The 24,730-nt window shown below is 45.7% G+C and overlaps 1 protein-coding gene across 22 annotated transcripts in view; it reads left to right on the top strand.

Annotated features, from left to right (window-relative positions):
- BAZ2B (bromodomain adjacent to zinc finger domain 2B) overlaps positions 1–24,730 on the top strand; it is a 1,481,286-nt gene that overhangs the window by 407,889 nt on the left and 1,048,667 nt on the right. For all 22 annotated transcript variants that reach the window (XM_085645472.1, XM_085645482.1, XM_085645489.1 and 19 more), the window contains one exon: positions 3,107–3,259. In XM_085645472.1, the coding sequence (XP_085501598.1) occupies positions 3,109–3,259 (151 nt within the window). In that variant the 5' untranslated portion in view covers positions 3,107–3,108. The remainder of the gene's footprint in view (positions 1–3,106; positions 3,260–24,730) is intronic.

Here is a 24,730-nt window from a genome sequence, read left to right on the forward strand (position 1 = left end):
TCCCAACCAGAGCTAAATGTGGTGACAGATGAGTCTCTTCTGGGCTGGGCGACCATCTTGGAGTGGTGGAGATTAGAGGACTATGGTTTCTGGAAGAATGCATACTCCACCTCAACCTGTTGGACCTCAGAGGGAACTAGCTGCCATTGAAGACCTTTCTTTCTTCAATCAGGGGAAGGCTGGTACAGGTGTTCATGGACACCACCCCTTTTTCAAGAGGCACTGCGTCAATGTAAAGAACTGGAACGTCAGGGCATATCCCTAGTTGTTCAACCTCTGGCGGGCTCTCTGAACGCCAGGGCGGACAAACTCGGCCATCGCTGCTTAGCGGATCCCGAATGGTGCCTCCATCCAGAGATGGCGCAAGGTCTTATCCAAGAATGAGGAGAGCCTGGCTTGGATTTGTTAGTCTCTGTCCAGAACATGCAGTGGCTCCAGTTATGCGTATTGGAGTGTTCAATGCTGTTCTCGCTCGGAGACGCTTTTTGTCTTGAGTGAAAATGAGGTCTCCTGAATGTCTTTCAGCCAAACACTCCTTCCCTGAGTTCTAAAGAAGATCAGGAATGGCCAGTCCCAAGTCATGCTTGTGGCTCCAGATTGGGGACAGAGAGTATGGTATCCCGAGCTGTTGAGCATGAGCACACGTCCTCCGATCAGGCTGCTTCTTCAGAAGGATCTTCTGTTGCAGCAACAGGGCAGGGTTTGGCACCCTTCTCAAATCCCCTATTGTGAATAGATTTCTCAAAGGTTTTTAGAATAGTTTTCCACTAGCTCCTTTCATTATGCCACAGTGGGACCTCAAGTTAGTTCTCCCATTCTTGATGTGTACTCCATTCAAGCCGCTACATAATGGTCTCTCAGGCTCTTTATCATAAAAATGACATTTTCAATGGTGATCAATTCTGCCCACAAAGGTGAGTGAGCCACAGGCACTGTCATTAAAGCCTCTGTACGTTACCATCTACCCAGACAAACTGTTATTTTGAACCAGTGGTGTAACAAAAGCCCCTGCAGTGCTTGGGGGCCCCCGAGCTCCGTGGTCCCCCTCCGGCACTGCCAAGACCTTGGCCAGAAAGCTTTGGACTGGGCCTGGGGCATGGGGGGCCCCCTGCATGTACTTTGCAGGGCGGCCCCTTCAAGTGTTACGCCACTGCTTCTCATTAAAGCATTCTTCCTACCTAAGGTGGTAAGCCCTTTCATGTAGGCCAGACCATCACTTTGCCTACCTTTGACACTTCGCCTCATCCTTCTAAAGAAGAGGAGAGGCTCCATTAGCTGGACCCAAAAAGAGTGTGGACGTTCGTGTTCTTGACCACACAAAATAGTTTATGAAGCACTGCTGCCTAAACTGTCCGGTCCGGGGTGACCTTCATTTTGCCTGTTCTGTCCTACAGGATTTTCTAGTCTAATCTGTGTCGCAAAACCACTTCGGAGGGGTAATGTTTGGATATCTATTGTAAGGTAAGGAATCTGTGGCTACAAGTCCCTATCAGATGAACAAGTTACTTCCGTTCAATTACTCCTTATCTGGTAGAGACCATCTAGCTGCAGATTCCTTACAAACCCACCCATCCTCCCCACTCTGCAAATGGATTTCAGAGTAGGGTTGCTTCCCTTTTAAGGGCACTAGTTCTAACACACCAGTGGTCAGTGCTCTTCGTGGCTTTGCGTCTTTGGCTTGGAAAGTTGCTAAAAGAAACTGACTTAACTGCGCTGGGGTGGCACCTACATAGGCACTGTGCGCGTCAGACTAGATCCGGAAATATTTTGTGAGCAGTACCCCTGTGCGCCGGTAGGTGGCGTCATTCAGCTCCGTGTGGCATCGCCCACACAGAGCTGAAGGATGCCACCTACCGGCGCACAGTGATACTGCTCCCAAAACATTTCCGGATCTAGTCTGATGCCTGGGGATTAGTCTAAGGTAAGGTATCTGTGGCTAGATAGAGTGTCTACCAGATAAGGTGTGACTGAAGGTAAGTAATATGTTCTTCTGGTAGCCATTGTCTTTGCTCAGAGACTTGGGTCCCCTTGTAATTCAAACCCCTTATCTTTATCTGTTTCCAGACAGATTGGTTCTCAAATTAAGCCTGGGTACAAGGGGCATGGTCCTCTCTTGAACTGAAGCCCATGGTTTCTCTTCATATGACATTGGTCAGAATTAGAGTTGTTTAAAATTTGCGTAGTTTGCTTTCACGTAACTATGCTAAATTTTGGCAATATTTGGCAAATTGTTAATCCATAATTTAGCCCTGTATTTTAGCAAAAAATGCAAACTTTAATCAATTTTTGGTGCAAACAAAAGTTGCTTGTGTTCTGATTGTTCATGCGGTTCCTTTGCTTCCACACCATAATTTCGCTGTGAGCGACGACGTAATTAAGCCACATTGCGTAGTGGCATCATTTGAGGAATTTCAGGTTACAAGTGTGTCATTAAGTCATGCGATTTAAGCTTCTGTCATTTAAATGTCAGAGTAATGGTATCAACAATAGGGAATCTAGCCATTTTGTGTGATTGTAGGCATGGTAAAGTTACAGGCCAAGGGTGATGCATTGGAGGGAATGAAATCGGCCTTTATTGATGTATATTAGAATACCTGCTTGAAATAGCTCAAAGTAAGGAAGCTGAGCATCACTTCCATTAAATGGAATTGTAACGTTACAGCATGGGTGACTGACTACTACCAGGGAGGAGTGTATGTTTGTTTGCCTTTGAAAATATGCATGTTAACATGCTGTTGTACTACCACATCTTCAAGTTGATTAGAGTTGAGTCAAATGAGTTTTGTTCATTTCAAAGACTCCCTTTATTTAGCAAACCAAGATTTTTTTAATTGGTATCTATTAAGCCTTGGGGCGTCTACTAAAGCCAAGTAGCAAATAAACTAATTGTCAGTCACAAACCCAAGTGCGTTTATTCGACCTTTGTTTACAAATGTGCATCTCTACCAAATGTGCAACTTTAATAAATGTTCTGATGTTTGTATTTTTAACTATCAAAATGATATTTGGCTGACACCAGTGTGCCAGTTAAGGAAGTACATTGTGATTGTATATCTGTTCCAAATGTTTGCATTGTAAACCTATAACAACCTAATTGTTATTTCAGGTATGGAGTCAGGTGAGAGGATAACATCACAAGCCTCTCCTGTTATTCCTTCTTCGTCTCCTACATTTTCTGCCACTTCTGTAGCTTCAGTCGTTCCAAAAGGAACTCTTTCTTCTGGTGGGACTTCTCTTAGCTCAACAATCACGAGCTGTGGTAAGTAGTTCATCGACCATATATTAATAATTAGTTGATGTGTACATTTTAGGAGATCGGGCCTTCTGCTCTTGTGAAAGAGATGCTTATTAAGGCACAGTTGCTCATGCTGGCTTTGTTTGTTAATATTCTATCTCTATTGATACCTTTGTTTGAATTTACACAAAATCCTTTTTGCTGTTACCATTCAAGGGCAGGAGACCTACTGTTTGACCGTTACCTTTGTGTAGCAGGCGGCCATTGTATAGGCAGAGGAGGTCAGTGCTCTATCTCGAGAACTACCATTCAGATCATGCATGCATGCAGCCTATATTTGTTATTTAAACAGAGGCAAAGCACATCCACCTTTCAGTCTGGTAGGACACAGTTGATAAAACTGCTTTTGAGTGTTAGATATTCTGTTCTTGAAAATACGTTGTTTCTAGGTCGGCGTCCTGACGAGCTTTGTATCCGGAACTGCTCTCACGTAGGCACGTTCACACATATTTTATGGTCCTGCCCCCCCATACAACACTACTGGACAGCAGTCACCCGTCAGATGGCACGGGCCACCGGGAAGTCGGTGGTCCCCTCCCCTCAGTTGTGTCTCCTTTAACGTGTGGGAGGACACAGACCATACCCAAGCGGAGCAGGAGTGGGCGGCGCTGGGTTGGGCCCTAGCTAAAAGAAATATTGCCCAGAAATGGGGGGTGGCCGTCTTGCCGTCCTTGAGCGCCTGGGCCAAAGATATGGATCTATCGATGGTGGCGGAGAAGACGGTCTATAAAGGTCGGGGGTGCCCCCAAAAATGGGACCACAAATGGGGACGATGGAACAAGTATCGGGGGGACATCTGTATATCTCCCACGGTAGAACTCCGGCGAGAGAGACAGGCCTTGATGGACAACTTGGGCACGGGGGGAATGTCCGGAGCTCTGGGAAACCCCTAATCATATACTGTGTGGGTTGGAGCCCTCGGGTCTCGGGCTGGTCGGTGGGGGGGCCTGTGCGATTCTTTGTTGGGTTTGTCTCTAAGCGAATCTACCCTTGTTGTGATGATGATCGCTTATGGTGCCCTTGTATGTACCCTGTATAATTACGTACTGCCTAATGGTCACGACTGCTGTAACTGCTGCGGATTTTAATGTTAATAAACAGTTATTTAAAAAAAAGATACGTTGTTTGTTTAATTTACGCCACATCCTCTTTGCTGTCGCAATGGTAGGGGTGGAAACGTATTCTTTTACCGTTACCCCTGTGTAATAGTTGCCATTGCACAGCCACATGAGGTCAGTGCTCTAGTTCTAAAGCTACAACTTAGAGTATGCGTGTGGCCCAATTGGCTATTTAAACATGGGCAAAGTGCGTCCATGCAGTGAGCTTATCAAAGGGAAGCCCATGTGTGCCTGTCCGTGCCTGAATGGGACTGACCTTGCATTGTTTAAATGACCTGGCAAGTTTTGAAGTAGCAACAATGACTTATTGAGATGAGGTAAGCCTCTTGAGAACCTGGCTTCTACTTAAAGTATGCATTTAAATATTAATTTTCACACTTAAACATCCAGTCTCTTATTAAACACAAGGAGGACCTGTTTGACATACTTTTCCATAACTTAAATGTTGTTTTTTTTATCCTCAGAGACTTGGTTAACTAAGTCTTCTATTGTTGATCTTCTATTGACTCTGTCCCATAGGTTCTCATTTAACTATCAAAATAGAACTCACAACAAATGGAAGGTGACGTAGCCATGATAGTTAAGGAAAAAAACGTCCTCTACAGTTCGCCCATGGAGCAATGTTCAGGATTCTGACCTGTTGTTGGTAAAACTATCTTTTACCTCCATTGCTTGTTCGATTTTTTTTTTAACCTATCGCCCCTCCATTTTAATAATTCAAATGCAGCAAAAACATGTGTAATAAATGGGAAGGTAGAACTCTGGCAGGCCACGTTTTGGCCAAGTGAATTGGAAACATGCCCTACCCCTTCTCAGGTTGTGAAAAGAGAGTCAATATAGATTTCTCGCAATCTTTAGGTAATCAGACCTCCTCAGTAGTTTCTGCTGGTTTATATCACCTGAGAATTTTGAGGCAATGGTTTCCCTATTTTCTATTATCTCAGTCTTCCTTTGTTCCTCTTGAAAACACTGCAGGTGGTACAAAATGCAGCCGCTAGGTTGGTTTTAAAAGCCCAAGATTTACATCTTTATGTTTGTAGTTGATCAGATTGCATAGGCTCCCTTAATAGAAAGGACTCAATTAAGGCTCCCTGCATTACTTTTAAAGCTTTGCAAGGTCACACTTCTGACGTTTTTGCCAAATGGGTGGAGAGATAACCAGAATTTCCGCTCCTCCTCCAACAACACTTGAGTGGCTAAAGCAACCAAAACTAGATCTGGGGGACGGATTTTTTTCTTTGTGATCTTAAACTGTGGAACTGAATCCCAGGCAATCTGAGGGTCAATTTCGCTTTCGATGAACATTGAAAACGTTGCTTTTGAAGCAAGTTAATAGAATTTCATTTTGCCTATGTATGTTGCCTACTAGAGCGCTTAATGAATCCTTGGAATGTACAAGCGCTTTACATGTAGCAATCATATAATATGCAATGAAAGTGTTGTATACTTACTCTTTTTTACCACAGTTTTGCCATTATATTGCCATTTAAATAGTTCCTGCTATTTCCCAAAACAGTATTAAGAATAACTATCTTGTAAGCATGAAGGTATGTCAGCAATACCAGGATCGTAACACATGACCTTCAAGTTTCACTAAGACTTCAGTCACCGCTGCCGGCTTAACCCATTGAATTTTCTCACCAGCAGTAAACTATCTCATTAGTAAGATTCCCATAGTCTTCCTTCACTGTAATCATTTCCTGGTCTTTGCCATGCCAGTATGAAAATGTATAGTTAGTTGCTTTTTAGAAGGCCTAGCATGTCAAACTCTGTCGCCCCCCCCAAGAAAGTGGATCACGAGTTGCCGGGTCCAGGTGGACCAGTTGTGAAAGATGATGGCCAGATAATAAGATCCCAAGTGGGGCAATGTAGGCCTCCAGAGCACCTGTGGTGTGCACTTTGGCATGCATCTGTCTTGGTACCTTGCTTCTTCAGGTGTAATACTTAATGTCTGAGTCCATACGGTCTTGAATCGGTTTCCTCTTAACAAAGGGTAGCATCCAGAAAATGTAATTGTATCTCAGGATAATTATCATCTTGACTGCGTGCACATTTCCCTGAAGTGAGAGTTGAAGCTAAGACTGCTTCCCAAATTCTGTCTTAGTCTTGTCAGTCAGAGTAAAATGTTCTCAATTATCCCTTCAAGGAGCCCCTCAAAGGTACGCCCAGATACCGCAAGCCCTTGGGGACTCATCCCAGGGAATAGCTAGTGACTCAGGCCTTGGTTGTGGATTGAGACATTGATATAACCTAGCATTTTTCACAGTTTATCTTGTATCCATAGAGAGGCAAAAAGGAGTCCGTCTGGGATATAAGAGCTGGTATCTGTGTACCAAGATTTGAGATATATAGGATCTTATCCTCGTAGAAGGTATTACCCTGTTGGATTGGTATGCCCTTATACAGGGGGGAGGACCCATCAGTATTTACCCTCCCAGGTGAAAAATCTGGGTAATTCGGAGGCATAGTGTTGGGTCTTCATGGCTGCTAATTGGTTCCATGTGTTCCATCCCTGTGGAGTATGCTGCTAGGACATGTTCCACCACGCCTTCAAAGAGTGCTACAAGTACCAAAAGGCAAGCTGGTGTTCCCCTCACCTCCTCCTTTTGAGGGGCAGGAGGGGGAAACCCTCCCCCAATCATCACTATTTATGCAGTGAGGGGTGGTTTCTGAGACTAGCACCTGGTAAAGCTGTCAGGACTATCAACTTACTGGTATTGTTGGTTGATGATGGTTACTCTGTATTTTTAAAGCCCCTTTATCTTTACACATCCTAATTTTTCTATATTGTACCCTGAGAATGTAACCTGCTGAAAATATTTGTTCTCAAATTCTTTCCTCACTTCTGTAACCATGAACGTAATGGTCAGACAAACTCAGCCTAAACCATTTTGCACTTAATCATCTGCTGGCTCGTTTAACACCAAAGTTCAAGCCATGTAGATATTTCTTTCCCCTTGTTCATCCTTCAATTATATTTTTACTCACATTGCAAAATGAATAATTAGGGTTTCTCTTCTAACTGTATGGTTGTGCAATCCACCGAATATTATTTTTGGCCCAAAGCATTAAATGTAATCTCCACTTTTGTAGGCTTGTGGAAGGCCTCTAGTTCATATTGTCACTCAATTGAGAAAATCAAGTGCCAGCAACTGAATTCGTTTGGAAGTCATAATAGTTTGATTTTGCTTTAATGATAAAAGAAGGCAAAGAGTGTAATATGCGTAAGGTAGGTTGCACAAAAAAGGTTGAGTACCAAAAGCCTTGCAGAGTTTTGATCCTCCCAAAAGCATGACCGTGTGCAGTTGTGCTCCCCCTTCATCATTATTAAACATAAATAACTTGAGAGCATTATTTGTGGTTTTCAGCAGCTATAAGCAATTCCTCAACAACAATAATGTGTGCTAAATGGTTAATGTCAGATCAGATTGAAGTCCGAAAAGGGAGTATGCCGGAATACCCTCCAGCTTATACATTTGCTTGATTTAGAGCCTCTTGCCATCACCATTCCTAATAAAAATCAAAATTGTCTGATTTCACAACTGCAAACTCATGTTTCTTAAGGCACATAGCTGGTCAAAGGCAGAGTTTTGTCTCATGAAATAGACTTAAGGTTGGTCTCGACTGGTCCTTATTCCTGTCTGCAGTGGACATATTGCTGAATCAAATTTTCTTTAGCAGCAGTGTAAAACATTAATCCTTCTAAATCCTGGGATAGGTTTTTGTATTTTTCCACCTAAGGGAAGAGTGTTGGGTAAAACAACAAAATAACCATAGCTGTTCAGCAGTGAAGGCGGCACAACACCGTGTGGGCAATCGCATATTACCTCAGTACAGATCTGTTCTCAAATCTAAAAAAGGTCATGACATCTTTTTTGCTGGAGATAAGTAGGCTTAGTGTTCAGAGTTGACATCGTCCAAGGTTGCAACCAAAAGGACCTGTAGTTCCTGGAATATTAGTTAGTAGTTAACCCCAGCCAAAAATTTCCATCAGTGTTGTTCATAGCCACACCACAGATAATCAGTTTAGTGAAAGCTGCACTCGGTTATGGAGAACAGTAGTGAAGGCCAAAATTGGTATACATCTTCACATCCCTTCCAGTACCTTTCATACATTAAGGTCAACCATGTCAGAGTGAGCAGTCCTGATCCCTAAAGGTTTTAGCCCACTGGTTGCCACTCCAATTTGTGTCGCGCTATAATGCACCACAACCATTGCTGCTAAAGGCAGAAGGCATAATCCGAAGCCCAGACATGACCCAAAAGTCTTCAGTATGGTCAGCGTATATGGCACAGTATCCACAGGACTTTTAAAATATACTATCTTGTTATCTGTATACAAGGACAAGACATTTGTGGCATCTCACATCTCTATTCCACATTCCAGCATGTCCCTTTTAAAGTAATTGTAAGGTGCTCCCCCTCACAAACTGTGCTAAAATTAAACTTCTTTGGCACTGCACATGAATAATCCCAACCTAAATTGTTATAGCCATTATCGGTTTCCAAGTCGCTGAAGCTTACTTAGCTCTACTTCATCTCAGGGAATATTGGGCATCACCTTATCTTTTCAGACTAATGGTTGTAGTCCTCTGTGGCACATCATCAGGGAGACAGATGTGGATGAATCAGTTGAATTGGACCTTGATTAATCTACCAGCAATTGCTTTGCTTAGTTTTTTTCCCCCGTTAGATCACAGCCTAAAAATACTTACAATCTATATGGTTTTGATATGGTTTTAGAGCGCTTTCCTCATAGACTCTGGAACATGCCTTCTCACCAGTGTCTCTATGCATACTACGAGCAAGGAAGGTAGCCGATTCTTCCTTTGTGAGGGGGGAAGAGGGAGTCTATTTTCATCTGTCCTACAAAGCAGTTTATCCCATCCAGGTAATCCTTAATCAATTTCTTATGGCTGGCAAAATATGTAGGCCCAACCTCTGGAAGCAACATTGGAACACACAATTTATAACGTTCAATGTTCACCACAGACAACCATGATGTGCCATGCAGCTGGTGTTTCAGTTTTGCTTGGTTGATCTGGATATTATTGTTGTGCTGTGGACATTAGTTGAGGAAAAGGCATTTGATTCAGTGGTATGGCTATATCAGTTTCAAGTGCTTGAATGGTGGGGTAGGGTAAGGCTTCCTATCGTGAATCCTATTGTAGATCTGGCTGATGTATCACAATCGCTATTCTACTGGTTGGAAAAGCACTACTGGTCTGAACATGGAAAACAATATTTTCACCTTATTAATAAAAATATAAATGGCGCTACTCTGCTGGGTGAATAGAAATAGTATTATTGCTTGACTAATGGAAGTTTACAATTACCATGTATCAACCTTTGCATAATTAGCGATCACAGCATAACATTCTTCTTCTCTGTTCAGCTGTCTAAAAAGAATTCATTAGAACCTATGTAATATGATATAAGTAGGAGTTACTCTGACAAACTTCCTTTGTGTTTTTTTTTAGTTGTTTGGTGTTTTGTATGTGTGAGAATGAAGTAGGTATAATTGATCTACTATGTGATTTGAGTGTTATTGATGGTTAGGTGCTGGGCTTATGTATCACACAAAATAACAATTTAAAAGCAATGTTGTATAGCGATGAATTATCAGTTATGATGGTTTTTGTACGTGTTTTATTAACAACGAAAGCAAATAATAAAAAAAGATTTCTGCCTTTAGGATGTTGGCTCCTCCAAAGATTTATTGTACTTTTTTTGTCTAGGTTCAATCTTGGAGTTATACCCAAACATATATAGAAGGGAGGCTTGAGGTTTTGTTCTTCTCTCTAGTGAGGTACCACAATCAGCAGCAAGAGTGTGCATGACTAAGGTAAAATTAGAGAGTTTTGGGACTTCACAGAGGGACAAGTTAGACATAGAACCACATGCATGCCTTTTAAGCAAGCACCACCTACATCAGGAGTTTAGGTTTACTGTTCATAGGGTGTTGCCATACATGTATGAAGATCATATTCTTTTTTTTTTGTTAAAATGCACTAGATTAACCTGCACCCTCTGGTGGAGGCTATAGCAAGTTTCGGCCTGTACTCTGAAGTGAGCATAATTTAAGGGTAAGTCTGAGTTGATATTGTTAACTGACCAAACTGCGGAGATAAGTGGTGGTAGATATAAGGTCTTGAGAAAACACGTTGAGGCCCTGAATATATTTTTGACATTAATACAATGGACCAAGTACCACTTTCTCTCGTAGGTTGTATCTCTCTTCTGAAAATGGTGGTTTTGTTCAGGTCCCTCTATATTCCTCTATTTATTCCTGACTACATCAATGTGGTCGATGACACAGGTCTGAATTTATATGGCTGGTATGCACGGGTAGGTGGGTCCGAGATAAGTGAGAGACCTTGTTTCTGCATACATGAGGATTCTGAGACATTGTAATTGCATTTGTATAGCTCTTACTACCCCTGACGAGGTGTCAAAGCGCTTTTTTCGGCGAGTAGCACGCTACTGCGGGACCCATAGAGGATTAGTGTTGAATTAGTATAGTGAAACATGCAAGTACATTTTAAGTGGTGGATAGGTTAGTCAGTTATTTGGATTCAGAAGGATAGAAGAGGAAAAAAGGTTTGTATTTATATAGCGCTTGTTACCCCTGACGGGGTGTTAAAGCACACTACTCCAGAAAGCCATGAAGGATTAGTGGTGAATTAGTATGGTGATATATGAAAGTAATTTGAGTGGTGGATATTAGTCCGTTATTTGGAGTGAGAAGGATTGCGGAGGGATAGAAGGGGAAGAAAGGTTTGCATTCATATAGCACCTGTTACCCCTGATGGGTGTTGAAGTGCTTTTCTGGCAAGTAGCACGCTACTCCGGAACCCATTAAGGATAAGTGTTGAAAGTTAGTATAGTGAAATATGAAGTTATTTGAGTGGTGGGTATGTTATTCAGTTAGTTGGATAGAGAAGGGTAGGTGGCGGGATAGAAGAGGGTAAGAGGTTTGTATTTATATAGCGCTTGCTATCTCTGATGGGGTTTTGAAGTGCTTTTTTAGCAAGTAGCACTCTCTTCTGGAACCCATAAGGATTAGTGTTGAATTAGTATGGTGAAACATGAAATTAATTTGAGTGGTGGATACGTTAGTCAGTTATTTCGATTGAGAAGGGTTGGTGAGGGGAAGAAATGGGAATAAACGTTTGCAATTATATAGCGCTTGTAACCCTGATGGGGTGTTGAAACGCTTTATTGGCGAGTAGCACGCTACTCTGGAACCCATTAAGGATTAGTGGTGAGTTAGTATAGTGGAATATGGAATTTGAGAAGTGAACATGTTAGTCTGTTATTTTGGTTGAAAAGGATAGTGGAGGGATAGAAGAGTGAAAGATGTTTTTTTTCTTTTTTAATTTGTATTTCTTATTTTAGGTGATAGCAGTTGGAAGAGGCTTTTGGATGACTAATAAGGGTTTTTGGAGGGGAAGAGTCAGAGGGAAGAGTTTAGAGGTTTGTTTTTGGGGTTCGGTATAGTAAAAGAGGTGTCAGATGATGCAAGGAGGGGTAGAGTAGGAGAGTCTAGAAATTGTTATTTTGGGATCATAGTAGTGGTATGGTGTTTGGTATAAATTAGAGAGTGGATATAGAGGATTTATTGATAGATGTATAGGTGAGAGATAGGGTAGTGCATTGGAAAGAGTAGTAGAAAGTAGTTTGTCCACTTGGGCATTCATCGACCGCTTGAAGTCCATGGTCATTCCGAGGGTCATAATGTTGTCAATACGCCACACGTGAGTATTTCCGTTTTGGAAGCATTCAATTTGAGACTGCTCCAAGTCATCCACTGATCCACGGCTGTGAGACAACTGAAAATTGGGGATTTTTCCAATGTCTTTGGGGCATTCCAGTTGAAGAAGTATTTATTTGCGTGTCATCTGCATAGTTATAGCACGTGAGGTGAAATTGATTGATCAGTTCATGTAGATGTTGAAAAGCATGGGCGAGATGATAGAGCCTTGAGGGACCCCTGCTTTTGTGGAGTATGGTTTGGACAAGAAAGGTGGTGTATGGATGACATTAGTTCTGTTTCAAAGGTAGGACGCAATCCACTATAGAGCAGTTCCCTCTATGCTGGTTTCATAGAGTCTTTGTTTCAGAGTGTCATGGTCAACCGTGTCAAAGGCAGCCGAGAGGGAGTAGAGCAGCAACCCTGTTGCGGTCTACTGTATTCTTCAGGTCATCCCAGATGGCAAGGAGGGCAGATTTAGTGCCTCTTCCCAGACGGACTCCTGTTTGGAAGTCTGAAAGTATGTCATTCTCTTCATTGAATTGTGACATCTGGGCGAACGCTGCTCTTTCTATCAGTTTTCCCAGGAAAGGTCCATTTGTAATGGGTCTGTAGTTGTCAGGGTTTAGTGGGTCCAAGTTTATTTTCTTCAGTAAAGGGCGTACATGTGACTTTTTGAGTTCTTCTGGAAATAATCCGCAGTTGAGGAATCGTTGATGATTCTTCTTACTGGAGTGGCAGCAGAGGTTGTTAAAAGAATTGTCTTGAAAGTTTGTGGTGGACAGGGGTCAGAAGGGCTGCCGGCAGGCCTGCTTGCTTTGACCAGGACTATAAATTCATCGTGTGAGATGTGTGGGAAGGAACGGAGAGGCTGGGTTAGACTAATCCCCTCAAAGCATCACTCCCTGGACTCTAGCGCCATGAAACCGTTTAGTGTATGTGCACTTTATAAGCTTTTTTAACATAACAAAAGTCTCCCTCTGATTGATTTGTTCCAAGTGAGTCACCCACTTCAATCTCATGTTAGTATAAACCCGAATGCGAGAATAATATTGGATCGTAACTTTGTCGATGTTTAATAGTTCACAGTGGCTACATCAGCCCTCTGTGATCTGTTGTTGGACCTTTGATCGGAAGCTGTATCTGGACGAGGAATATACCAGAGTTATAAATAATAGTTTACGGGAATATCTATATATTAACTTTCGCTCAGCATCAACAATAGCGGTCTGGGATGCACTTAAGGCCTTATGTAGGGGGCGAACGTTAACTTTCTATGTACATCAACAGAAAACCTGGTACATAATGAAATTTTGAATGCGGCACTCTTACCCAGATCGAGGTCAGATTTACCCATGCCCACATCTGAGATCCCTGATCTCTCTACCACCTTACCAACACTTGAAATCTCACAGATGACCCTCCTGAAACCCTCTGCTCAAAATTCAAACACCACTCCCTACCCTAACGCCCCGTCTAGACCTTCCAGATCCTTAAATCCATATCATGAACCTGATATTCTCTCCCTCCTACTTGAGGACACCTCTCCATACACAGAAGCTGATATTCTCTCCCTCTTTCGAGAGTACTCCTCTCCTCCTTCGATCTTCTCAGCCCCCGCTACTTGCTCTCAAACACCCTCACTTATTGCACATAACACAACACCCCCTAAACATGACAATGCAGATTCCATCCGAACCATCACGCCCAAACCCCATAGAATGCCCAGACTCAACACAAATTCCATAAATATCAATAACCTCTTGCAGATCCCCACTACACAGCCTGCACAAATCACACCTGAAAAGCATGCTACTTAACTGTAGATCAGCAGTGAAACATGCCACAGACCATGCCGATCTGGACCTCCTTATACTCACAGAAACGTGGCTCAACGACTCCTCTGGCCCTATCCTTGACCTATTAGTCCCTTCTAGTCACAACATTATCAGACTTGACCGGGTTAAGAAACTTGGAGGTGGTATTGCCTGTATCTTCCGCAACTCTCATACAACAAAACTGTCTCCGTCAGCTAAGCTCTCCTCCTGTGAATACCTTTCCATAGATATCTCCAGCTCACTCAGACCCTTATGCAGCTTTCACATCTTCTACCACCCCCCAGGAGATAACCTCCATCTAATTGAACAAGTTATGGAAACCATCTCCTCGAACCTGGGCCGACACCCCTCCCCAGATCTTCCTTGGTGACTTCAATCTCCACTGGAATGACCCCCACGATCAGGCTGTCACAACACTAAAAAACGTCCTCACCGACCTATCTCTGACCCAATTCTGCGACAGCCCCACCCACAACTTAGGCTCGAATCCATTCTCTCCTGTAACCGGTCCGACCATCATCTCATCAACTTCCGGATACCTGAAAGTTGGAACCACAATTCTGCTCAACCACTCAAACTAAAACACTGGAAAAGACCACTCCATAACACCAGCATTAAGAAGCTCATAGAACTCTGCAATCTCCCCCCCCGCCTCCTTCTGACATGATTGACGTTCACGACCACACTGACCACTATAACAACACCATGCTATCCACCTTAAATGATACGGCCCAGCTTCAACTAAAAAGAATTCCCATAAATGAATCCAAGCCATGGTTCAATGACAGTCTAAATGCGGACAGACGCAGTCTTAGACTATCTGAACGCAAGTGGAGATCCTCTCCCTCCCCAGATCTTATAAAAACTCTAAAATCCCAAAGCAGTAGATATAACAAACTCATTAGAACAGAGAAAGACAACTTCTTCAAACACCAATTTGACATAGCCAAAAATCGCCCGAAACGACTCTTTGAAATCATTAAATCTCAATCCAACAACACCACTACCCACTCTCAACACCCCGCTCGCCCGCAACCAAACTGCGATGCAGTTGCTGAATTCTTCCTCGAAAAGACGAACAAAATCGAATCAGACCTACGGTCTGCTGCACTCACTCTCCCGCTCTCTCCCGACTCCTTTGTCTCCACACCCCTGCCCTCCCCTCAGGGTCTCTCACTCAAAAACAATGCCACATGGAGTCACTTCACTCCCCTCAAAGACTCTACCATTCTCAACATTCTCTCTACCCTCAAATTACTTCAATGACCCCCTCCCCCCTAACTTCTTTAAAGAAACGATAGGTTTACTAGCACCCCTTTGGTCCAAAATTATCAACGCCTCACTTCTTCAAGGTGAGATCCCTATCTGCTTGAAGGCGGGCCTAGTGCTCCCTATGCTCAAAAAACCCTCGGCTGACCCTGCTGACCTGAACAACTACTGCCCAATCACAAACATTCCGACACTGGCGAAACTTCTGGAGAAATGTGTGCATGAACAACTTCGCAAACACATTGAGCAATTCCATCTTCTCGACCTATTCAAATCGGGTTTCCGCAGTGGCCACAGCACTGAAACAGCAAATCACTCACATTGTGGATGACGCTCTCACATTACTTGACCAAAACGAAACCTGTCTTTTAATTCTGCTTGATCTCTCATCGGCATTTGACACTGTGAGACATGACAATCTACTCTTCCTCTTGGAACACAGAATGGGGCTATCTGGCACGGTCCTTAAATGGATTGCCTTTTTCCTCAACAACAGAACACAAAGAATCAAATCCAACCAGTCTCTCTCCAACTCGAGGCCCTGCACACTTGGTGTCCCCCAAGGATCCTCACTCTCCCCCACTCTTTTCAACCTTTTCCTTGAACCACTGACTGTAATTCTTAAAGCCTCCAACATCCTATATCACATGTATTCGGACGACACCCAACTCTACATGAAAATCTCCTCCCCAGAGGACATCGAATCTCTCAACGGAACCCTTCTCAAAAACCTGAACTGGCTAACCACCAACCATCTCAAATTAAACGCCCTCAAGACTGAATTCCTCCTCATTGCACCCGCTAGGCAAACCCCCACTTTGTTGCAATTTCTTTGTAACCTCACCGCCTTCAACTGCACACCTCATATCGTTGACTCCACTAAATCCCTGGGAGTTGTGCTAGACAAAAAACCTAAACATGCAAGATCACATCAGATCATCGACCAAAAAAGTGAATTTTCAACTCTGCATCCTAAGAAAACTCAAACCCTACCTTACCCAAGATGACTTTAAATCGGCAGTGCAAGCACTTGTCATTTCCAGACTTGAATATGGCAGTGCAACTCTTTGTGGTCTGCCGAAACTCAGTTTAGCACCTATCAGAGCATCTCTAAATGCTGCCACTAGACTCATCATGGGTTCTAAGAAGTCCAATCACATCTCACCGGACCTTAAATCGCTTAATTGGCTTCTTTTGAAGCTAGGATACAACTAAAGATCGCATGTATGACCCATAGGGCCCTTCACTTCAACACCCCACTCTACCTGACAAACAAGCTGGAACTTTCGGGTGGCTCCAGATCCACAAGGAGCACCGGCACATTGCTTCTCAAGCCCAAGAAATGTAATAAGCTCAAAACATACAATTGTACATTCTCTGGCATAGCCCCGAGTCAGTCCAGTGGAAACAAGACTGATTCCCTCTACTCTTGCCTTCAAAAGGGAAGTCAAAACTCTACTACTCAACAAACTCAACTAATGAACTCTGCGTTGAACCTGATGCTTTCTCCTATTGACTCTAGGTGACCGTTTTTATCTGATATGCTGTTGATCTATATTGCCCTACTTGTTGCTTTCACCCATCCTGCTTCCTCTGCACTCCCCAATTTTATCCTGCTTCCGTTGTTTACTGTCCCACCTTTTCCATGATTCCCATCACCTTGCTGCTTTCCTTTGTCTACCTAAACATATGTAAAGCGCTCTGATACCCACCTGGGTCATGTTCGCGCTATACATAACTTTAAATACATAAATAAGTAAATCGTCTTGGAACAGTTGCTGAGCCTGCAAAAAACTTTAAAGAAAAATATTTGAGACAGGGCTAACAATAGGATCCATGCCAGGCAAATGTTATCTTTTGAGAATAGCGAGGAGATGGGATGTTTACTTGCCTTTAAAGGTAAAGCAGTAATTGTGTAAAGTGGTATGTGGTAATCTAATTCATACGACTGCCAACAAATGTGGTGAGTCAACTGTTGAGCAGGCAGGAACTAGGGAGGAGTTAAGAAAAATCTACAAAGAGGAATAGGTTGCCCCTTTAGAAGTCGTCAAAAAATATATACAGAAATTTCACTATCGTAAATTAAGAAAATTACAGTATGACGGGTTTGACAAAGCTATCACCAGTTGGACAATGTCCCTACCGGCAATATGAATTTATTATCTAGCAGCTTTTGTCTTCTGTCTTACTATGGTTTTGGGTAGGGAATTTTGGCCATTGGGATCAAATTTCTCTGAATACTTACCTTGGGGGTCGGACATGAAAGCATTTTCAGGCTTTATCAGTATGGTTTATTTCAAGAGGACAAGATTCAAGACACTACGGGCCTATAATCTGATATGGGCCTTTGCTCCTTATAATCAATATATGTTATTGTGGTATAATCCGAACTTGCAGTTATCGGTTTATCACAGTTCGCTTAGAAGCTGGAGGAACTCAGAACATTTCACGTTAGGACAATTGTTGGAGTACACAACTTTACTATCCTTCAAGGCGTTTTACAGCAGCAGCTATCTCTTCCTTCATGTTTTTAAATCTCGCCTGGCGTTAGCAGCGCGCGTGCGTTGCGCTCGTAATGCGAGGGCCTTTTGGTATCGATACAGATTCTGAAGTGACTTAAAGCCACGCCCTTGTTTTTAATTGGCACGCGTTATAGTTTTTTAAACGGTGACGTGTGATGGGAAAACGGCCTTTGGGGTTATCGCCTTGTCCACTTTTAGGAGGGCCCATGTGGACAGGTCGAGGCCATCTTGGTTTTGCGTGTCGTTTGGAGGGTGTACTGGTAACTTGTTTACTGGCTGCTCATTGGCAATCCTACCCGCTCCTCCCTTCCCTTGCCCCATCCAAAACCAAACTTCCCAAAGTTGCGCTCTTCATTTTATAATCGGCTTCTTGAGGCGTAGGGCAAAGTTAGCTGCGCCGCTTGTTTGTTTATTTAATTCACAGCGCGGTCCTCTGACTTAAGCGGCCGCTCCACGTTAAATTATTTAATTAATTTAGCACGCGGGGTGAGTTGTTGGAGAAAGGCACTGTGATCCAGCGAGGAGGTGCAACACAAGGAAGTTGGCTGAGGAGGGTAAGGGTTAAAGAAAGGCACTGTGATGCAGCTTGGAGGTGCTACACTAGCAGAGCTTGAGGAGCATTACAGTTTCCACAGTCAGGCGGGTGGATTGGTGCTGAATCTGGGTGGCGGTGGGGTGGGACGGGGTCAGAGGGAGGCGCAGTGATGCACCAAGTCTTCACATGACTAGAAGAAGTGGGCCTGCCTCGCACCTTTCACACGCTCAGTGAGGCGCTGACTTTAAGAAAAGAAAGATTGTGCTTAAATATGCAATAATGCACCCACTATAAGCGCAGAGTGTGAAGCGCCCTGACTCCTGATGTTAGAAGGGGCTCATCAGAGTCAAACTCTATTTCCCTGAACGCTGAACTGGGGTCACTGTTTGCACCGGAGGCAACGGCTGCTTTAAACCGGAATAACCATGTGTGTGCTTCATGTGCAGGTGAAAACCAGTCCACAGTTCTTCCTCATCCTGCCAGCTTGGGGCCTCAGGGGTCAAAGGTCAGGCCGTGCACGGAGAGAAGCAAGGCCATGTATTTTTTATGAATGAGCAGCGCGTTTTGGTACTAGCATAGCTCCAACACCGCGTCAAAGGTAGTAGGCGCTTTATAAATGTAATTACAATACACAGTAACACAATGAAATATTTCATTAGTACAGAAGCACGTGCATGTTTGGGAAGTTAAAGTGCTAATTAGGGGTAGCAGGTGCTACCCCTGGATAGCGCTTTGGTCCCCTGGCATTGCTTTCAGAACGCCAGGGCTCACAAAGGCCGCAATAGAAACAGAAAGTAAGCAGGGGTCTCAGAGTCCTGTTTCCTTTCTCTAGTTTCTGCTCCTTACCCATAAAGTGTCACAGGGTCCGTGACGTCAATTCCGCTACCTCTGCCAAGTTGGTGAATCTACGTCACTGTTGACTACCTGGCATCAAATTACTTGAGATTCGTTTGTGAGGGCAAGATTGAGTCCAGAGGCCCTTGTGTTCTAATCGGGTAATTATGACGTTTTCTGATTTTTGCCTCGTGACCAGATCTGGACGGGAAGCCTAGCTTTTTGCTCTGTGCCTCTACACTCAACGATGACGACAGTTTCAAGTAAAAAGGATTACCCGATTGCACAGACCTGGTTATACGTTCGGAAGCACCTGTGCTTCTACATGTGCAAGACAAGATGGCTTTGGTATGTAGAATTGCAGAGACACAGGTTGAAATAGACATACACATCATTGTTGGAGAGTATCGCTATTCCCTGTATTGATGTTGTGTCAGAGAAAGTGCATTATGTTGCAGGAAATACTAGTCATACAACTGTTATTTGATTTCATTCATAACACATTTCTAAGTCGAAAGCATGTGCGGGAGATATGTGAAGAGAATGGACTTGACATATACACTCACCTCACAACTCTGCATTAATTGTCTAGGCTGTTGAATGGTTTCTCATTACGCCAAAGTTCCTCAACTTGTAAGATGTGGTCTTACCACGGCATGATAGTGACCATAATGCCCTGGCATTGGTATTGAAGGTGCAGGATTCAGGCATTGCCCCGGTTAGTAGTACCCTCCTTGAGAACAGGCCATTACTTACTAACAATAGAAGAAGAGTAAAGTGGGGGGTAATAAAGCAAACACCTGAGAAGCTGGATGCTTTATATGAAGTAGTATTACCAGTTTTGCAAGAATTTAGCAGCATTTCTTCCGACGGGGATAACTCAGCCCCCATCAACCAAGTTAGAGAACTCCATAAGAGCTTGTCAACTAAACTAGCTGATATATTCTACCCGGTAGTGTGCCCTAAAAAAACAAAAATTGTAACTCAGTTATGGTTTAACGATAAATGCCGAAAGGCAAAATGGGGATTGATAGTGGCTATCAAAGCAAAAAATAGGCTTTTAACGAAATCTAGGAGGGCTTTATATAAAGAGGCTGTTCGCCAAGCAAAGCACTCCTGGGAAGTGAAAAAATGGGAGGACATAAAAACTGCCCTATTGAATCAGGACATGAAGGAATTCTGGGCCATAGTTGGTACTCAGGAGGGCAATTCAGCCTTAGAGCTGAATATTCCAGCAGAAAAGTGGGCAAATCATTTTCAGGCGCTATACAAAACGGAATCCAACACTGGCGCCCACATTGGCGGTCACATCGCCACCCAAGGGGTCTTGAGTGTAGACAGCGGTCTGGTAGTTGAGAAGAGCACTCCCTCATCTAGGTATTCTGATGGGGTGCCGGTTGGGATTACCCTTCTGGAGGTTTACAAAGCAATTAAGAAACTTCCTGCAGATAAAGCACCTGGATTAGACAGGCTACCAGGGGATTTGTTTCGAGAAGAGCCAACAATTTGGGGTCCCTATCTGTGGGTATTATTCAATGCTATGATACCTGGGCTGGGGCAGAAATTGTCCCAGTCTTTAAAAGGGGCTCTCCACTACTCCCTGCAAACTATAGACCAATCAGCCTGATCGATGTCACCCAAAAACTATTTGCACGGGTACTTTTAGACCGAATCCAGGGATGGATGCAAGATAATGATATTATAAGCCCTTATCAAGCCGAATTCAGGAAGAACACCTCCACCGTTGACCAAATATATGGACTCCAACTCATATTTTGGAAAACTGTGACAATGGAGGGTGGCAGCCTCTATTTAATTTTCGTGGACCTGAAAACGGCTTTTGATTTGGTGCCCAGAGACAAACTTTGGGGGGTATTAAGAGAACTGGGGATTCACTTTTACCTTCTTAGCATGCTTATTAAGCTGCATGAAGCTAATTATGCTCGAGTAAGATGCGGAAAAGGGGGAGAATTAACTCCAAGACTCGCAGAGGAGTGAAGCAGGGCTGTGTGCTTGCACCAACCCTGTTTTGCCTCTTTGTCAACACACTTCTGTAGTAGGGGATCTCTGTGTATAGTCATAATCTATGAATTATCCCCGCCCATGTGCGGGGACCCCGGAGCAATCAAAAATATCTCTTAAGCTGTCCCGCATTTGCAAACCTGCAAAGACACTTAAGAGACAGACAAAATAATACAGCCTAATCACAACAAGGCTGCACTGGCCAGCACTTCCTCTGAAGTGAACGCAACAGCCAAAATAAAGTTGAAATGTCATTTTTATTCACATTTGACATGTTCCTTTATTATCACACACTCCCTTCACCAAAATCCCTTTAAACAATAGAGAGGAAGGGGTGGACAGACAAGCCCTATAGGCTGTCATTATGTGTCTGCTAAAGGGATACCGTGCCTTTAAGAAACTCTCCAGAGACCCCCGGTATCCCAGGATGCACAGCCAACACAAGTTACTTTCAGTTCTTTTTTCCGGCTCCTGCTTGCAGGACCCTGGAGCTTGAGCTCTACCCTTTTGGGTGGTTTACTTGATTAAAATTGGATTTTTTGGATAAATAGTATTTTCATTCGACGTCTAGAGCCTTTGTCTACTACTGCCTGCAATCTGGAGCAGTTTTGGCCCACTCTTAGCATGGCTTTGTTCGATAACTGCCCTGAGTGTGGGAGGAAAAAGGCTAAGACGGACCCACATGATGTGTGTATCCTCTGCTTGTCGCCCTCACATGTCCCAGCTACATGTGCCATCTGCAAAACCTTTTCTAAGAGGACCCTGAGGGACAGGGAGAAGATTCGCCTTCAGGGACAGGAGCAGCAGAGGACCGGTGGGACTTCGGGGCATGGAGGGTCTCATTCCCCCTCCTCCGCCCATGCTTCAGCCCCTGGAGGGACCTCCGGGCAGAGCAGGGAGCAGAAACAGCACCTACCGGCTGGTAGGTCGCGTTCGACGTCGAAGGCGACGACGTCGACGGCGAGAGAAAAGGCACCGGTATGTTCGCCGTCGATCCAGGGCTCTGGGTCGCGGCAGCCTCGGCGTTCGACGTCGAGGGAGGGGCCGGCGAGACCCGGGACCGGGTCGCCGTCGCAGGTGTCACGGTCGACGTCAACAACACATCGACGTCGTACCGAGCCCCATGGACTTCACTCGCCACCTTCGCCGTCGACCCACGGCTCGACGCTGACGGAGTCGACGCCGAGATCCCGGCGCCCGCCGTCCAGGCGGAGACGATCGCCGTCGAGGCACAGGTCGCCGTCGAGGCACAGGTCGCCGTCGAGACACAGGTCGCCGTCGAGGCACAGGTCGCCGTCGAGGCACAGGTCGCCGTCGAGGCACAGGTCGCCGTCGAGGCACAGGTCGTCGACGTCGAGACACCAGCGGTCGACGTCGAAACACCAGCGGTCGACGTCGAAACATCAGAAGTCGACGTCAAGGCAGAAGTCGACGTCAAGGCAGAAGTCGACGTCGAGGCAGAAGTCGACACCGCGGCGACGGAGGTCGAGGCGTGGTTCGACGTCGAGGAGGCGTGGTTCGACGTCGAGGAGGCGTGGTTCGACGTCGAGGAGGCGTGGTTCGACGTCGAGGAGGCGTGGTTCGACGTCGAGGAGGCATGGTTCGACGTCGAGGAGGCATGGTTCGACGTCGAGGAGGCATGGTTCGACGTCGAGAGGACGCTCGACTGCGAGACGGCGTTCGACGTCGAGGGCTAAGAGACGCCGGACGAGGTCGACGTACAGTTCGACGTCACAGACATCGGGGAACACGTCCTCAGTGATTACGATCTCCAGTCGGAGATCGGGGAGACGCGGACGTTCCCCGTCGGTGGCTTCCACGCGGGACAGGCCCGCCAAGAAGAGGAGAGTGGCCGCGAGCCCGGACAGTTCTGGTGGGGGCTCGCCTGCTAGGAGTGATGGGGCTTCGGAACATCTGTCCCCGGTGCGTACCCAGCAGCCGCCTCTGCCTCCTGTGCCCGACCTTCCACCGGCGCCTCCACCGGTGCCTGCCCTTCCTCCTCCTCCTCCTCTCCCTCCGCCCCCTCCTCCGCTGCCTCTGCCCGTGCCTCAGCTGCCTACATCGCCGCCACAGCCACCGCCTCCGCCCCCGAGGGTTCCTCACAGGCAGAGATCTCGCTCTCGCCCTCGCAGGCGATCGCGGAGTAGGCGCAGATCGTCCACTCGCTCTGGACATGGACGACGGAGGTATCGGTCTCGTTCCAGAGGCTCGAGGGGCACATACTCTTCTGGGGCTGGCCGGTTTTCGCCCTCGCTGTCGGAGACGCCTCCTACCCGCGTCTCGCCGGTGGATGACATTGCCACGTTCCAGGAGGTGCTGATGAGAGGGGCTGCGAAGTTGGGGATATCAGTCACTACCCCTATTCCCACTACTTCTGTGATCTTTGAGACTTTGCATAAGGCTCATCTGTCGCGCCCCCTCCTCCCGTTGGTTCCGGGGTTGGAGGAACCTGCAATGGAGGTGTTCTTGACGCCGGCCATGGTGAAACCGGCGCCCTCGAGACTGCTAAAAAAGTACAGGGCTCCTGACTCGGACCCGGCGTTCCTCAGAGTGGATCCTCCACCGGATTCTGTTATCGTGGCGGCGGCTCGTAAGCAACACTCTACGACGCCTTCATCCACGGCTCCTCCGGATAAGGAGAGTCGCAAAATGGACTCCTTGGGGAGGAGGATGTGCTCCACGTCGGCCACTACGATGAAGGCCGCTAGCGCCTCCGCTCTGTTGGGGCGCTATGACAGGTCTCTTTGGGACTCCCTGCAACAGTTCGCTGCCTCCCTGCCTAGAGACAAGAGGGAGGACTTTCAGGAGGTGCTGAACGAGGGCATGATGGTCTCTAATCAGATCATCAGTGCGGCGGGGGATGTGTCGCTGCTGGCGGCCCATGGGTACTGCCACGGCATACACATGAGGAGGCATTCCTGGCTGCGGCTGACCCCGCTCAAGCCTGAAGCGCAGCAGAAGATCGCCAATTTACCATTCTCTGGCACAACGCTGTTCGGGTCACATGCGGATGACGAGATGGCCCGCATGAAGGCTGAGGCGGAAACTCTGAAGGCGGTGGGGCTGGAGAGGCCCAAGGAGCAGAGGAGGTCCTTCCGATTCTCGGGCAGGCGCTACGCCAAGCAGAGAGGCCAAGGGCGTCAGTCGGGCCACCAACAACAGCCCCAGCAACAGCAGCAGTACCCGAGGCAGTCCTTTCAGAAGCGCCAGAGGGGCAGAGGCCAGCATCAGTCCTCGGCGGGGAACAAAGGCCCGGCCGGGTCGAAGCCCTGAAAAGTTACTTCCCCCTCATCCGTTACCCGCTCCGGTGGGGGGGAAGTATTCAACACTACCTGGCAGAGTGGAGAACAATAACGCAGGACAAGTGGGTGCTGAATATTGTTTGCAATGGGTACTGTCTTCGTTTCACCAGCCCGCCCCCACAGATTCCACCAGTGCGCTCCTCCTACATGGTAAGGGAGCTCCAGCGGGAGGCAGACATTTTGTTAAAAAAGAGGGCGATAGAAGCGGTTCCTTTGCAGCAAAAAGGAAGAGGTCTCTACTC

The sequence above is a fragment of the Triturus cristatus genome, chromosome 3_1 (assembly GCF_964204655.1).
Source record: "Triturus cristatus chromosome 3_1, aTriCri1.1, whole genome shotgun sequence".
NCBI lineage: Eukaryota > Metazoa > Chordata > Amphibia > Caudata > Salamandridae > Triturus > Triturus cristatus.